The sequence below is a fragment of the Oncorhynchus clarkii genome, unplaced genomic scaffold, assembly GCF_045791955.1.
Source record: "Oncorhynchus clarkii lewisi isolate Uvic-CL-2024 unplaced genomic scaffold, UVic_Ocla_1.0 unplaced_contig_565_pilon_pilon, whole genome shotgun sequence".
Classification (NCBI taxonomy): domain Eukaryota; kingdom Metazoa; phylum Chordata; class Actinopteri; order Salmoniformes; family Salmonidae; genus Oncorhynchus; species Oncorhynchus clarkii.
The window spans coordinates 62,501-79,024 of record NW_027260841.1 but is presented as its reverse complement, the minus strand read 5'-3'; the positions used below and the strand labels follow the sequence as shown (position 1 = coordinate 79,024).

The 16,524-nt window shown below is 51.1% G+C and overlaps 1 protein-coding gene across 2 annotated transcripts in view; it reads right to left on the bottom strand.

Annotated features, from left to right (window-relative positions):
• Positions 1-16,524, bottom strand: part of LOC139401891 (protein kinase, cAMP-dependent, regulatory, type I, beta) — a gene marked incomplete at its 5' end in the record, with an annotated part of 159,596 nt that overhangs the window by 82,238 nt on the left and 60,834 nt on the right. For both annotated transcript variants that reach the window (XM_071145894.1, XM_071145893.1), the window contains 1 exon segment: positions 6,321-6,382. In XM_071145894.1, the coding sequence (XP_071001995.1) occupies positions 6,321-6,382 (62 nt within the window).

The window sequence follows — 16,524 nt, the reverse complement described above, 5'->3', positions numbered from 1 at the left end:
CTCTCTCTCCCCCACTGCCTCTCTCTCTCTCCCTTCCCCACTGCCTCTCTGTCTCCCTTCCCCACTGCCTCTCTCTCTCTCCCTTCCCCACTGCCTCTCTCTCTCTCTCCCCCACTGCCTCTCTCTCTCTCCCTTCCCCACTGCCTCTTTCTGTCTCCCTTCCCCACTGCCTCTCTCTCTCTCCCCCACTGCCTCTCTCTCTCTCCCTTCCCCACTGCCTCTCTCTCTCTCCCTTCCCCACTGCCTCTCTCTCTGTCTCCCTTCCCCACTGCCTCTCTCTCTCTCTCTCTGTCTCCCTTCCCCACTACCTCTCTCTCTCTCTCTCTTCCTCTGTCTCCATCCCCCACTGCCTCGCTCTCTCTCTGTCTCCCTTCCTCACTACCTCGCTCTTTCTCTCTGTCTCCCTTCCCCACTGCCTCTCTCTCTCTCTGTCTCCCTTCCCCACTGCCTCTCTCTCTCTCTCCCTCTGTCTCCCTTCCCCACTACCTCTCTCTCTCTCTGTCTCCCTTCCGCACTACCTCGCTCTCTCTCTCTGTCTCCCTTCCCCACTGCCTCTCTCTGTCTCCCTTCCCCACTGCCTCTCTCTGTCTCCCTTCCCCACTGCCTCCCTCTATCTCCCTTCCCCACTGCCTCTCTCTCTCTCTCTCTGTCTCCCTTCCCCACTACCTCTCTCTCTCTCTGTCTCCCTTCCGCACTACCTCGCTCTCTCTCTCTGTCTCCCTTCCCCACTGCCTCCCTCTCTCTCCCTTCCCCACTGCCTCCCTCTCTCTCCCTTCCCAACTGCCTCTCTCTGTCTCCCTTCCCCACTGCCTCCCTCTCTCTCCCTTCCCCACTGACTCTCTCTCTCTCCCTTCCCCACTGCCTCTCTCTCTCTCCCTTCCCCACTGCCTCTCTCTGTCTCCCTTCCCCACTGCCTCGCTCTCCCTCTCTCTCCCTTCCCCACTGCCTCTCTCTCTCCCTTCCCCACTGCCTCACTCTGTCTCCCTTCCCCACTGCCTCGCTCGCTCTCCCTCTCTCTCCCTTCATCACTACCTCGCTCTCTGTCTCCCATCCCCACTGCCTCTCTCTCTCTCTGTCTCCATTCCCCACTGCCTCGCTCTCTCTCTGTCTCCCTTCCCCACTGCCTCTCTCTGTCTCTCTACCCCACTGCCTCTCTCTGTCTCCCTTCCCCACTGCCTCTCTCTGTCTCCCTTCCCCACTGCCTCTCTCTGTCTCCCTTCCCCACTGCCTCTCTCTGTCTCCCTTCCCCACTGCCTCTCTCTCTGTCTCCCTTCCCCACTGCCTCTCTCTGTCTCCCTTCCCCACTGCCTCTCTCTCTCTCCCTTCCCCACTGCCTCTCTCTGTCTCCCTTCCCCACTGCCTCTCTCTGTCTCCCTTCCCCACTGCCTCTCTCTGTCTCCCTTCCCCACTGCCTCTCTCTCTCTCCCTTCCCCACTGCCCCTCTCTCTCTCTCCCTTCCCCACTGCCTCTCTCTGTCTCCCTTCCCCACTGCCTCGCTCTCCCTCTCTCTCCCTTCCCCACTGCCTCTCTCTCTCTCCCCCACTGCCTCTCTCTCTCTCCCTTCCCCACTGCCTCTCTCTGTCTCCCTTCCCCACTGCCTCTCTATGTCTCCCTTCCCCACTGCCTCTCTCTCTCTCCCTTCCCCACTGCCTCTCTCTCTCTCTCCCCCACTGTCTCGCTCTCTGTCCCTTCCCCACTGCCTCTTTCTGTCTCCCTTCCCCACTGCCCCTCTCTCTCTCCCCCACTGCCTCTCTCTCTCTCCCTTCCCCACCCCCTCTCTCTCTCTCCCTTCCCCACTGCCTCTCTCTCTCCCTTCCCCACTGCCTCTCTCTCTCTCTCCCTTCCCCACTGCCTCTCTCTGTCTCCCTTCCCCACTGCCTCTCTCTGTCTCCCTTCCCCACTGCCTCTCTCTCTCTCTCTCCCCCACTTCCTCTCTCTCTCTCCCTTCCCCACTGCCTCTCTCTCTCTCTCTCCCACTGCCTCCCTCTCTCTCCCTTCCCCACTGCCTCCCTCTCTCTCCCTTCCCCACTGCCTCCCTCTCTCTCTCTTCCCCACTGCCTCCCTCTCTCTCCCTTCCCCACTGCCTCTCTCTTCCTCTGTCTCCCTTCCCCACTGCTTCTCTCTCTCTCTTCATCTGTCTCCATCCCCCACTGCCTCGCTCTCTCTCTGTCTCCCTTCCTCACTAGCTCGATTTCTCTCTTCCTCTGTCTCCCTTCCCCACCGCCTCTCTCTCTCTCTCTTCCTCTGTCTCCCTTCCCCACTGCCTCTCTCTGTCTCCCTTCCCCACTGCCTCTCTCTGTCTCCCTTCCCCACTGCCTCCCTCTCTCTCCCTTCCCCACTGCCTCTCTCTCTCTCCCTTCCCCACTGCCTCGCTCTCCCTCTCTCTCCCTTCCCCACTGCCTCTCTCTGTCTCCCTTCCCCACTGCCTCGCTCGCTCTCCCTCTCTCTCCCTTCATCACTACCTCGCTCTCTGTCTCCCTTCCCCACTGCCTCTCTCTGTCTCCCTACCCCACTGCCTCTCTCTGTCTCCCTTCCCCACTGCCTCTCTCTGTCTCCCTTCCCCACTGCCTCTCTCTATGTCTCCCTTCCCCACTGCCTCTCTCTCTCTCCCTTCCCCACTGCCTCTTTCTCTCTCTCTCCCTTCCCCACTGCCTCTCTCTGTCTCCCTTCCCCACTGCCTCTCTCTCTCTCTCCCTTCCCCACTGCCTCTCTCTGTCTCCCTTCCCCACTGCCTCGCTCTCCCTCTCTCTCCCTTCCCCACTGCCTCTCTCTCTCTCCCCCACTGCCTCTCTCTCTCTCCCTTCCCCACTGCCTCTCTCTGTCTCCCTTCCCCACTGCCTCTCTATGTCTCCCTTCCCCACTGCCTCTCTCTCTCTCCCTTCCCCACTGCCTCTCTCTGTCTCCCTTCCCCACTGCCTCTCTCTCTCTCTCTTCCCCACTGCCTCTCTCTGTCTCCCTTCCCCACTGCCTCTCTCTCTCTCTCCCCCACTGCCTCTCTCTCTCTCCCTTCCCCACTGCCTCTCTCTCTCTCCCTTCCCCACTGCCTCTCTCTCTCTCCCTTCCCCACTGCCTCTCTCTCTCTCCCTTCCCCACTGCCTCTCTCTCTCTCCCTTCCCCACTGCCTCCCTCTCTCTCCCTTCCCCACTGCCTCTCTCTGTCTCCCTTCCCCACTGCCTCGCTCGCTCTCCCTCTCTCTCCCTTCATCACTACCTCGCTCTCTGTCTCCCTTCCCCACTGCCTCTCTCTGTCTCCCTACCCCACTGCCTCTCTCTGTCTCCCTTCCCCACTGCCCCTCTCTGTCTCCCTTCCCCACTGCCTCTCTCTGTCTCCCTTCCCCACTGCCTCTCTCTATGTCTCCCTTCCCCACTGCCTCTCTCTCTCTCCCTTCCCCACTGCCTCTCTCTGTCTCCCTTCCCCACTGCCTCTTTCTCTCTCTCTCCCTTCCCCACTGCCTCTCTCTGTCTCCCTTCCCCACTGCCTCTCTCTCTCTCTCCCTTCCCCACTGCCTCTCTCTGTCTCCCTTCCCCACTGCCTCGCTCTCCCTCTCTCTCCCTTCCCCACTGCCTCTCTCTCTCTCCCCCACTGCCTCTCTCTCTCTCCCTTCCCCACTGCCTCTCTCTGTCTCCCTTCCCCACTGCCTCTCTATGTCTCCCTTCCCCACTGCCTCTCTCTCTCTCCCTTCCCCACTGCCTCTCTCTGTCTCCCTTCCCCACTGCCTCTCTCTCTCTCTCTCTTCCCCACTGCCTCTCTCTGTCTCCCTTCCCCACTGCCTCTCTCTCTCTCTCCCCCACTGCCTCTCTCTCTCTCCCTTCCCTACTGCCTCTCTCTCTCTCCCTTCCCCACTGCCTCTCTCTCTCTCCCTTCCCCACTGCCTCTCTCTCTCTCCCTTCTCCACTGCCTCTCTCTCTCTCTCCCTTCCCCACTGCCTCTCTCTGTCTCCCTTCCCCACTGCCTCTCTCTCTCTCTCCCCCACTGCCTCTCTCTCTCTCCCTTCCCCACTGCCTCTCTCTGTCTCCCTTCCCCACTGCCTCTCTCTCTCTCCCTTCCCCACTGCCTCTCTCTCTCTCTCTCCCCCACTGCCTCCCTCTCTCTCCCTTCCCCACTGCCTCCCTCTCTCTCCCTTCCCCACTGCCTCCCTCTCTCTCCCTTCCCCACTGCCTCCCTCTCTCTCCCTTCCCCACTGCCTCCCTGTCTCTCCCTTCCCCACTGCCTCTCTCTCTCTCCCTTCCCCACTGCCTCTCTCTCTCTAGCCCCCCCCCCCCCCCCCCCCTCTCTCTCTTCACCCACCTCCTAGTTATCACCAAATTAGGACAGATACTGTAGAGTCCACCACAGGAGCACTGTCTGGGGGAAGCAGGGAGGGAGAGAGAGAGGGTGTGTACACGCCTATATGTGTGCCTATTGCCTGAATCTACTCTATACTGTGTGTTTGTGTCTGTCTGTATGTGTGTGTGAGGTTACAGTAAGTGTGTGGTTATGTGTGTTTGTGTCTGTATGTATGTGTGTGTGAGGTTACAGTAAGTGTGGTTATGTGTGTTTGTGTCTGTATGTGTGTGTGAGGTTACAGTAAGTGTGGTTATGTGTGTTTGTGTCTGTATGTGTGTGTGTGTGAGGTTACAGTAAGTGTGTGGTTACGTGTGTGTGTTTGTCTGTGTGTGTGAGGTTACAGTAAGTGTGGTTATGTGTGTTTGTGTCTGTATGTGTGTGTGAGGTTACAGTAAGTGTGGTTATGTGTGTTTGTGTCTGTATGTGTGTGTGTGTGAGGTTACAGTAAGTGTGGTAATGTGTGTTTGTGTCTGTATGTATGTGTGTGTGCGTGTGAGGTTACAGTAAGTGTGTGGTTATGTGTGTTTGTGTCAGTCTGTATGTGTGTGTGAGGTTACAGTAAGTGTGTGGTTACGTGTGTTTGTGTCAGTCTGTATGTGTGTGTGAGGTTACAGTAAGTGTGTGGTTACGTGTGTTTGTGTCAGTCTGTATGTGTGTGTGAGGTTACAGTAAGTGTGTGGTTATGTGTGTTTGTGTCAGTCTGTATGTGTGTGTGAGGTTACAGTAAGTGTGTGGTTATGTGTGTTTGTGTCAGTCTGTATGTGTGTGTGAGGTTACAGTAAGTGTGTGGTTATGTGTGTTTGTGTCAGTCTGTATGTGTGTGTGAGGTTACAGTAAGTGTGTGGTTACGTGTGTTTGTGTCAGTCTGTATGTGTGTGTGAGATTACAGTAAGTGTGTGGTTACGTGTGTTTGTGTCAGTCTGTATGTGTGTGTTAGGTTACAGTAAGTGTGTGGTTACGTGTGTTTGTGTCAGTCTGTATGTGTGTGTGAGGTTACAGTAAGTGTGTGGTTACGTGTGTTTGTGTCAGTCTGTATGTGTGTGTGAGGTTACAGTAAGTGTGTGGTTATGTGTGTTTGTGTCAGTCTGTATGTGTGTGTGAGGTTACAGTAAGTGTGTGGTTACGTGTGTTTGTGTCAGTCTGTATGTGTGTGTGAGGTTACTGTAAGTGTGTGGTTATGTGTGTTTGTGTCAGTCTGTATGTGTGTGTGAGGTTACAGTAAGTGTGTGGTTATGTGTGTTTGTGTCAGTCTGTATGTGTGTGTGAGGTTACAGTAAGTGTTTGGTTACGTGTGTTTGTGTCAGTCTGTATGTGTGTGTGAGGTTACAGTAAGTGTGTGGTTACGTGTGTTTGTGTCAGTCTGTATGTGTGTGTGAGGTTACAGTAAGTGTGTGGTTACGTGTGTGTGTTTGTCTGTGAGTCTGTGTTAGATAGGGAACCCAGATTGTCTCTGTAACGTGAAAGGCTATGGGATGTCTAGACTGAGACCTTGGACTGCTGCGCTTAGACTGGGTCGTTACTAGCTGGCACAGCCACAAGGTCATAAACCCTGCCTTTTTCTAAAAATCATCTTCTTAAAATCTGATTTTAAACCTAACCCTAACCTTAATCACACTGCTAACTTTATGCCTAACCCTAACCTTTATCACACTGCTAACCGTATGCCTAACACCAACCTTAAATTAAGACAAGAATTGTTTTCATGAATTTTACAGAAAAGGCCAATTTAGACTTTGTGGCTGTGGTAACTAGTGACAACCGTCAGACTTGGAACAAGTCACACTGACATCTGGTAGAAAGAGAGGGAGTACAGTCAGTACTACAGTCTGTGTGTGTGTGTGTGTGTGTGTGTGTGTGTGTGTGTGTGTGTGTGTGTGTGTGTGCGCGTGTGCGTGTGGTAATTTCAGTAGTTTCAGTGTGTACTGTAGGTCTACTATGTGTTCTGTACATGTGTGTATTACAGAGTTAACACATTATACATTATGTTCACAAACCTTGCTGAATAACTGTCTCTCCCGCAATGTGCATGACAGGGAACATGGCATCAAATATGTCACTATGAGAGAGAGAGAGACAGAGAGAGAGAGAGACAGAGAGAGAGAGAGAGAGAGAGACAGAGAGGGAGAACAGGAGAGAGAGAGAGAGAGAGAGAGAGAGAGAGAGAGAGAGACAGAGAGAGAGAGAGAGAGAGAGAGACCAGGAGAGAGAGAGAGAGAGAGACAGAGAGAGAGACAGAGAGAGAGAGAGAGAGAGAGAGAGAGACAGAGACAGAGACAGAGAGAGAGAGAGAGAGAGAGAGAGAGAGAGAGAGAGAGAGAGAGAGAGAGAGAGAGAGAGAACAGGAGAGAGAGAGAGAGAGAAAGAGAGAGAGAGAGAGAGAGGGAGAACAGGAGAGAGAGAGAGAGAGACAGAGAGAGACAGAGAGAGAGAGAGAACAGGAGAGAGAGAGAGAGAGAGAGCAGGAGAGAGAGAGAGAGAGAACAGGAGAGAGAGAGAGAGAGAGAGAGAGAGAGAGAGAGAGAGAGACAGAGAGAGAGAGAGAGAGACAGAGAGAGAGAGAGAGAGAGAGAGAGAGAGACAGAGAGAGAGAGAGACCAGGAGAGAGAGAGAGAGAGAGAGAGAGAGAGAGAGAGAGAGAGAGAGAGAGAGAGACAGAGAGAGAGAGAGAGAGAGAGAGAGAGAAAGAGAGAGAGAGACAGAGACAGAGACAGAGAGAGAGAGAGAGAGAGAGAGAGAGAGAGAGAGAGAGAGAGAGAGAGGGAGAACAGGAGAGAGAGAGAGAGAGAGAGAGAGAGAGAGAGAGAGAGAGAGAGAGAGAGAGAGAGAGAGAAAACAGTGGTTAGTATTGTCATTTGTCCGTCACACACACACCCCTCAACATAGAAGTGATTTCCACCAGTGATGTGTGACATTGAGAAAGAGCAGCCTTCAACACAACCGTTAGTTCTCTCATCTCAGTCCTTTATGAAGGGGATCAAACACGGTAGCCAAAGACACACACACACACACAGCCCAGAGAACTCTGCATGACCCGGACACACACACAGCCCAGAGGACTCTGCATGACCCGGACACACACACAGCACCTCACACAGCACCTCAGCCCCAGCCCAACCACTTCCAATACACACCTGGACAAGCAAACCGCTAACCCTTCATCGCCAACACCATCATCATCATCACACCAGCTCCCACAATCCATCTGGAGCTCTGTCATCAACTCTACAACGTCCAACACACATCCTGAGTCCACCACATACAGTAAGAACAGGAATGCAGTCACTCAGACATGCAAATGATTATTTTTGAAATAGTGTAGCTGCCTACCACCCAGACACAACTGTAATGTTGAGAGGTGGAGGGGGGCAGAGAGAGGATCATACTGTACAACTCAACTGGCTGTTGAGGACCACCAGCCCTCCTCCACCTCCTCCCCCTCCACCTCCCAGTGGTCTGTCCTGTTTAGGACCACCAGCCCTCCTCCACCTCCTCCCCCTCCACCTCCCAGTGGTCTGTCCTGTTTAGGACCACCAGCCCTCCTCCACCTCCTCCCCCTCCACCTCCCACCAGTGGTCTGTCCTGTTTAGGACCACCAGCCCTCCTCCACCTCCTCACCCTCCACCTCCCAGTGGTCTGTCCTGTTTAGGACCACCAGCCCTCCTCCACCTCCTCCCCCTCCACCTCCCAGTGGTCTGTCCTGTTTAGGACCACCAGCCCTCCTCCACCTCCTCCCCCTCCATCTCCCAGTGGTCTGTCCTGTTTAGGACCACCAGCCCTCCTCCACCTCAACCTCCCAGTGGTCTGTCCTGTTTAGGACCACCAGCCCTCCTCCACCTCCTCACCCTCCACCTCCCAGTAGTCTGTCCTGTTTAGGACCACCAGCCCTCCTCCACCTCCTCCCCAACCACCTCCCAGTGGTCTATCCTGTTTAGGACCACCAGCCCTCCTCCACCTCCACCTCCCAGTGGTCTGTCCTGTTTAGGACCACCAGCCCTCCTCCACCTCCTCACCCTCCACCTCCCAGTAGTCTGTCCTGTTTAGGACCACCAGCCCTCCTCCACCTCCTCCCCCTCCACCTCCCAGTGGTCTGTCCTGTTTAGGACCACCAGCCCTCCTCCACCTCCTCCCCCTCCACCTCCCAGTGGTCTGTCCTGTTTAGGGCCCCCAGTCCTCCTCCACCTCCTCACCCTCCACCTCCCAGTGATCTGTCCTGTTTAGGACCACCAGCCCCCCTCCACCTCCACCTCCCACCAGTGGTCTGTCCTGTTTAGGGCCCCCAGTCCTCCTCCACCCCCACCTTCACCTCCACCCAGTGGTCTGTCCTGGCCTGTGTCACTACCGAGTCACTACCCCTCTGTTGAGAGCCCTGTTGTGGGATAGGCCTAATAGGTCTGCGTGGGTGTTGTGGCTTGTTCTGCTTGTTGTGCACCACGCCATCAAAGGAGCAGCTGAAACTACTGACTGTCTAAAAGAGTGGCTGAACAAAACCAAAAAACCTGTTTGTGTTCAGAGCCACATGAGGAAACTGAGGCGTGACTCTGCAGCACCAGCCTGGTATCATAGACTAGACGTAACATAGTAAACGTAAAAGTAGTATGATATGTTACGTTTGGTATGGTTATGTAAGACAGAAGGTTCCTTAACCCTTTACAGTCATGGGAATCGGCCTATATGCATAGGGCTTCATTGAAATGTTTCTTAAAGAAGAGAAATGGAAAGCATATGCTATGCATAATCATGGTAGCAATCAAAAGGGAACCGTTCTGAGATGATGGGAAAATGATTAGACCTAAGGTCTAAGGCACTGCATCTCTAGAGGCATCACTACAGACCCTGGTTCGATTCCAGGCTGTATCACAATGATTGGGAGTCCCATTAGGAGGCCGGTTTAGGGTTTGGCCGGGGTAGGCCGTCATTGTAAATAAGAATGTGTTCTTAACTGACATGCCTAGTTAAACAAAGGTCAAATGAATAAAAGATAAAAGGTGAGGACACAACAGTTGACCTGACAAGACTGAATACAAACATTACACTGTTGTGTTGATTTCATGAGCATTTTACATTTACTGTACTTTTCAACGCATTTTTTGATAATGAAATCTGAAAATACTCTGGATACTGTACATTCATTAACATGATACAAATATTCCAGGAAAATGTGGAGTAGGTGCAACATAAGACTAACAAATGACAAGGGTTTGAGTGAGAGGACTAACTGGTGTCTCCAAGTGGACACACACCTCTACAAAGTGTACACAGTTCCTGTTGGAGCTAGGAACACAAGCATTTCGCTACACCCCCAATAACAGCTGCTAAATGTGTTTATGCAACCAATATCAGTTAATTTTATGAAATACAGCAAGAACACTTGTTTTGTTTGGAAAACAACCCTGCATCCCCGCCATCACACAATTACTGTTGTTGTTCATGGAATCGAAAAATGGTCCATTATAAATCGCAATCTAGGTCAGGTGGGCATAATTTGAAAGCCGGTTCTGATGCCAACACGAGTAACTAAGTCATAAAATACGATATACAGTGTTAGGATTTCACAATTCAGGGAAACGGATCATCATTTTGGTGCGCACAGAAAGGAGTCATGACTGCATTCAGGTGGGTGTGCTGTGGTGAATTTCCACAATGTCTGTCAGTCAGAACCCATACAGAGCTCTGACATCATGTCAGTCAGAACCCATACAGAGCTCTGACATCATGTCAGTCAGAACCCATACAGCGCTGTGAAGAACAGAGCCAGAGCTCTGACATCATGTCAGTCAGAATCCATACAGCGCTGTGAAGAACAGAGCCAGAGCTCTGACATCATGTCAGTCAGAACCCATACAGCGCTGTGAAGCACAGAGCCAGAGCTCTGACATCATGTCAGTCAGAACCCATACAGCGCTGTGAAGCACAGAGCCAGAGCTCTGACATCATGTCAGTCAGAACCCATACAGCGCTGTGAAGAACAGAGCCAGAGCTCTGACATCATGTTTAGCATGTTACTGTACAGCCACTGCGTTTCAATGTAGGCATTTATCAGTGCCCAGGTCTGCCATTTTCAACCCGTATGTATACGGTTATGAGTGTAAAAGCCTACGACAAATAATGAAAGGAGGGTGGTTGGTTGGAGTGGATGGGTAGGTGTATAACACAAACATCTAACAACACAAAGGTTGTGGGCAGCACAAAGATTGGGCCAGTAACCGAAACGTTGCTAGATCTGACTGACTTGCCTAGTTCAATAAAAGTTCATTAGCAACTTTGCGACTACTTATAACTTTTAGCTACTTTGCAACTATTTAGCATGTTAGCTAACCTTTCCCCTAACCCTAACCTTAACCCTTTAACCTAACTTCTAAGCCTTAACCTTAACCCTAACCTTTACCCCTAGCCCAGCTAACGTTAGCCACCTAGACACCTAGCTAACGTTAGCCCCCAAAAATTGGAATTCATAAAAAATCATACCTATTGCAAATTTGTAACATATTTTATGAATTGCAATTCGTAATATATCATACAAAATGGATGATGGACATCCACAAATGAATGCGTGCTATATAAAACATAACATACATTTATAGATAGATTTACATTTACTATATTACGTCCACTCATGAGTCCAGGTTGGCAACACACTCAATGGGTCGTTGAAATGCATTGTGTTGGTTAGTTCTGCAGCACAATAAACAGGTTGTTTAAATGCATGGTGTTGGTTCATTTCGTAGATAAAAGCTAGTGGGATGGGCAGGGACAGGAAAATATCCCTCCCTCCCTATCTTTTAATCTTACTCTCGCCCTTTCCCTCACCCTGTATTTGCCTCCCTCCCTCTGGCATATGTATCTATTTAATCAGCTGCATACCATCAGTCTAATATTAAATATATAATACATATATAATAACAATAAAAGAAGCTGGATATCAAAGATACAGAGCCACAGGTGGTGGGGGTAGAGGTGGTGGTGGAGGTGAGGGTAGGGGTGGTGGTGGAGGTGAGGGTAGGGGTGGTGGAGGTGGGGGTAGAGGTGGTGGTGGAGGTGAGGGTAGGGGTGGTGGAGGTGGTGGTAGAGGTGGTGGTGGAGGTGAGGGTAGGGGTGGTGGTGGAGGTGAGGGTAGGGGTGGTGGAGGTGGGGGTAGAGGTGGTGGTGGAGGTGGTGGTAGAGGTGGTGGAGGTGGGGGTAGAGGTGGTGGTGGAGGTGAGGGTAGGGGTGGTGGAGGTGGAGGTAGAGGTGGGGGTAGAGGTGGTGGTGGAGGTGGAGGTGAGGGTAGGGGTGGTGGAGGTGGTGGTAGAGGTGGTGGAGGTGGTGGTAGAGGTGGTGGTGGAGGTGAGGGTAGAGGTGGTGGTGGGGGTAGAGGTGGTGGTGGTGGAGGTAGAGGTGGTAGAGGTGGTGGGGGTGGTAGAGGTGAGGGTGGAATGACTCCCTAGGTATTTGATGATTTGACGATGGTGTATAAAAGTTGTGTTGAGAAGGTGAATTTGGCCAGCTGGTGAAGCTGTGATCTCCAGTGACTGACCACTGACTCACACACACACACACACACACACACACACACACTGTACTAACAAAGACAAGCATGCACGCAAATGCAAGGACACCCCCCCCCCCCCCCCCCCCACACACACACAAACCTGCTAACATATCAAAAACAAGAAGATATTTGTGTGTATGTGTACATGATACAACCATCATCCCACCTATACATACGCAAGCACATAAAAACAACACACACACACCATCCCACCCACTCTACTCCACGGCACGCCACAGTGCACCTGAGAGCTACAAGCCATTTAGTAGTGATTAGTCACAACAACATCTGCAACAGCACAGCCAACAGCTGATCCCAAATCTGTGGCCATCTCACATACAACATGGGGCTAGTTTATGAAGGAGTTCCAACAGCTGATCCTAGATCAGAGTTCTAGAGGACGAGGACTCAGTCCCTTGACCGGGGGATGTCTGGTAGGGGTGTATCTCAATAGTCTAAAGTGGCATCCTCTCCTCGTCTCCTTACTACATACTATGTGACAGAACAAGACAGGATGGGAAAGCTGTCATTCCTTTGACTATTCAGGTCAGTGCAGATGAAGGAAAGGAGACAAGGAGACAAAGCTACTTCAGTCTATTGAGATGGACTTTCTTTCAATCAGCAGCCCCACTGGAAACCAGGAAGCTGAACACTCTGGGACATGCAGTACTTCAGCATGTACCTTCTAGGTGTGTATCATGACCTATCCAGTGTGACACCTGTAACACCTGGTCGTTGTGTGTGTGAGAGAATGTTCCACGATGATGTCAGCCAATGGAATGTGCCAAATGAATGTTCCGGGCCCAGACGTTGGACTTTGGTCTGCAATGATGGGTTGAAGGCCTAGTGTTCTGTTTAGGAGAGACAGCACCTGTCAGAATACAATGTAGCCCAGGTGGACTCCGCCCCCTCGGCCGGGAGCAGACGGTTAAAATAAATAATGTTTTTGTACCCCGGCCAACCCCGGACGACACTGGGCCAATCATCCAGGATGTGATGCAACCTGGATTCGAACCAGGGACTGCAGTGACACCTCTTGCACTGAGATGGAGTGCCTTAGACTGCTGCGACACTCGGGAGCCCTAATGCCCACGATGCTACCATGACGACAGGATCTAAGGGACTCTATGTTCCCCTAACGCCTCCTTTAATTCCCTTGCTTCCTCCCTCCATATCTCTCTCTGTGTAATAGTCTCTATCCCTCCCTCCAATCCTCTATGTCTGTCTCTCTCTCTGTGTAATAGTCTCTATCCCTCCCTCCATATCTCTCTCTCTCTGTGTAATAGTCTCTATCCCTCCCTATCTCTCTCTGTGTAATAGTCTCTATCCCTCCCTCCATATCTCTGTCTGTCTCTCTCCATGTCCCCTCTCTCTACTGGGCTTTCTCCCTCCCTCTCTCTTTTCTATCGGACTTCCTCTGTCTGTCTCTCTACTCTTTTTTTCTATCTCACCTATCTCTGTGTCTTTGCCTCTTCCACCCTCCTACCGACCCCCCCCCCTTTTCTGTACTCTCTCAATCTATCACCTTTCTTCTTAAGATTGAGTGATTGATCTTAGCGTGTCCTTTCAGCTCCCTGTAGCCCAGTAACCTTGGGGGAGAACGCCGCAGAGCGCCTCACAACAATGGCTGCCCTGTTCTGACAGAGAGAGGCAGAGGCAGAGAGAGAGAGACATAATCTATCGCCCAAACACTAGGGGCCAGGAAGTTCACCTGCAACCTGGGGAGGGAGGGATAGATGGAGAAGAGAGCAGAGAGGAATGGAGGGATAGGTGGTGGTCTATGGAGACAAAGCTCCTGTCACAGACAGGTAGGGGGGAGGAAGAGGAAGAGTCGCCCCTGGAGGTAAAGTCTCTTATCTGGCTGACATAACTCTGACTTCACTGCAGGGCTAGGCAGGCTCCCACCCACCTCTACTCTCTAGGGGCGGAGTGCTGTACATGCATCTATTCTACAACACAGTGTCTTTCTTCACAACACACACACACACACACACCATAAATCACACATACCTGTCCAGGACAATACACAATATAGTGTGTGTGTGTGTGTGTACAACAATGTAGATGGTGCATGAAGTAGGTGATAGGAGGTTAAAGCAGATAGTTAACTCAGATCAGTCATTGGTTGACTGACTGGCATCGAGCAGCAGATCAACTAGACTACAAGGGAACTGATAAGACGTGATGATGATGGTATATGGCTTCATGTATTACGTTTACACAGTACAATGAGTTCATACAGGAAGGTGTGTTAAGGGTTTAATCAATGCAGAAAGGCCTGTTATCAGCCCTCGTACCAGTCCCCAGTGTGATCAATGAGCAGAGAGTGGATGAGACTACTCCCTCTATCACAGCCACAATATCTACCTGTCACCAGCTAGAGTGGAGGGGAGGTGTGTGTGTGTAAGCGATACATGCCTCTCTCACATACGCACGCACGGACACACACACACACGCACGGACACACACACACACACACACACACACACACACACACACACACAACTCATTCTCTGATTTATCGTTAGATCTCAAGCTGAGAACGGTTCTGCAGGGGAAATAGAGATTCCACTAGACTAGATTCCACTAGACTAGATTCCACTAGACTAGATTCAACTAGAGTAGATTCCACTAGACTAGATTCCATTAGAGTAGATTCCACTAGACTAGATTCCTCTAGACTAGATTCCACTAGAGTAGATTCCTCTAGACTAGATTCCTCTAGAGTAGATTCCTCTAGAGTAGATTCCTCTAGACTAGATTCCACTAGAGTAGATTCCACTAGAGTAAATTCCCCTAGAGTAGATTCCACTAGAGTAGATTCCACTAGAGTAGATTCCATTAGACTAGATTCCACTAGAGTAGATTCCTCTAGAGTAGATTCCTCTAGACTAGATTCCTCTAGACTAGATTCCACTAGAGTAGATTCCAGTAGAGTAGATTCCACTAGAGTAGATTCCCCTAGAGTAGATTCCCCTAGAGTAGATTCCACTAGAGTAGATTCCACTAGACTAGATTCCTATAGAGTAGATTCCACTAGAGTAGATTCCACTCTCCTCATTGATTTCAATCTCATATTGTCCTACTTGACTAGTTGGGTGACTAATGCCCTGTCATATCTCACTGAAATCCCCAGACAATGTCTATAAGTGTCTACAGCATGATGTGATAATAATCATAGGATACACTCCCAGTCTGACAGAACACTGCCAATCCCCATCCTCTGATGGACTGATTGACTGCAGAAGGAAAAACATTGTTTGTAATGAAACAACTCTCTTGTCCTTTGTTTTTCATACCATCATTCTCCTCTTCCTCTGTCCTTTCCCTTCTGTTTGTTTTAACACACACACACACACACACACACACACACACACACACACACACACTGCCACATCAGTGCTATATCGGCGCGTGCCTTTCTTTCGTGTGTGTGCGTGTACTCGTGTGTGTGTGTGTGTGTGTGTGTGTGGTATATTATTGAGCCAAAACACTCATAAAAGGCAGTGCATGGGGGATTCCAGTCATTAAGGGAATCAGGCTAGTGGAGTGCTTGTTGTTCTTATTTCAGCTTGGCTGCATTTCGGTGCCACCCCTTCACACACATGCTCCCTCTCTTCCTGGTCACTGGTGTTGATTTGCTCAGCAGACGCCTCTTATCTGGGCCGACGGGGACGGTTTGTATTACCATCTACCAGACTAGTAACATTAGAGGGCTTTAAAGGAGCGCGGGCCGCCATCACTGTCTCACTGTCTCTTTGTGCACAGCATGTTGGGTAACATACGCACAGAGCTAACAACTGTCTGGATGTGGATTGATGTGGTTACACAAGAAGATATCTCCCAAAGTCATGACTTATGTATGTAGTCGGTACTATATCCCAGGTCCTGGCTGTTGGGGTGCTGTGCAGAGGGCAGAGGTGGGCATAGAAACCCCCAGGCCAGGAGGGCACCTTTGAGGTTGCTCTGCCCTCCAACCCAGGCTGGCAGCACCCAGAGAGAGATAGAGAGTTGACTGAGGTAAACAGCATCATCATAACACTACAAACCTGTGGTATAAAACAACATTCTAAAAGTACAAAGCTGCTCTGTGACTCACAGTCTACTAACACACAGCAGCCATGAAACTCCTTTCTACCGGCCAGCACTGGTCACAGCTACTCAGATGGAACAACTCGCTCATACTCACACACACACAAGTAACTGAACAAACACACACACTAGCATACAAACACACCACACACATTTCTACACACACACAGCAGCATGTGGAAAAGCGTTTAGCAGTAACAGAGGTTGTTCTGGACAATAGGCAGCAGTGTGAGAGGCTCTGAGAGGATAAAGGAAGGTTTCATTATAAACCAAAGTGATTCAGAGAGGAGGAGGGATTTTTATGACTTGAAAGCTGTTGGCACGTGCTCTGTCTCTCCCCGGGAGGGCGAGGACGAACGGAGGCACTGGCCGTGCCGTCTCCCGACACGCCTCCTACAGACACCCCACACCTCTAAAAACACTACAGACACCCCACACCTCTAAAAACACTACAGACACCCCACACCTCTAAAAACACTAGACACCCCACACCTCTAAAAACACTAGACACCCCACACCTCTAAAAACACTACAGACACCCCACACCTCTAAAAACACTAGACACCCCACACCTCTAA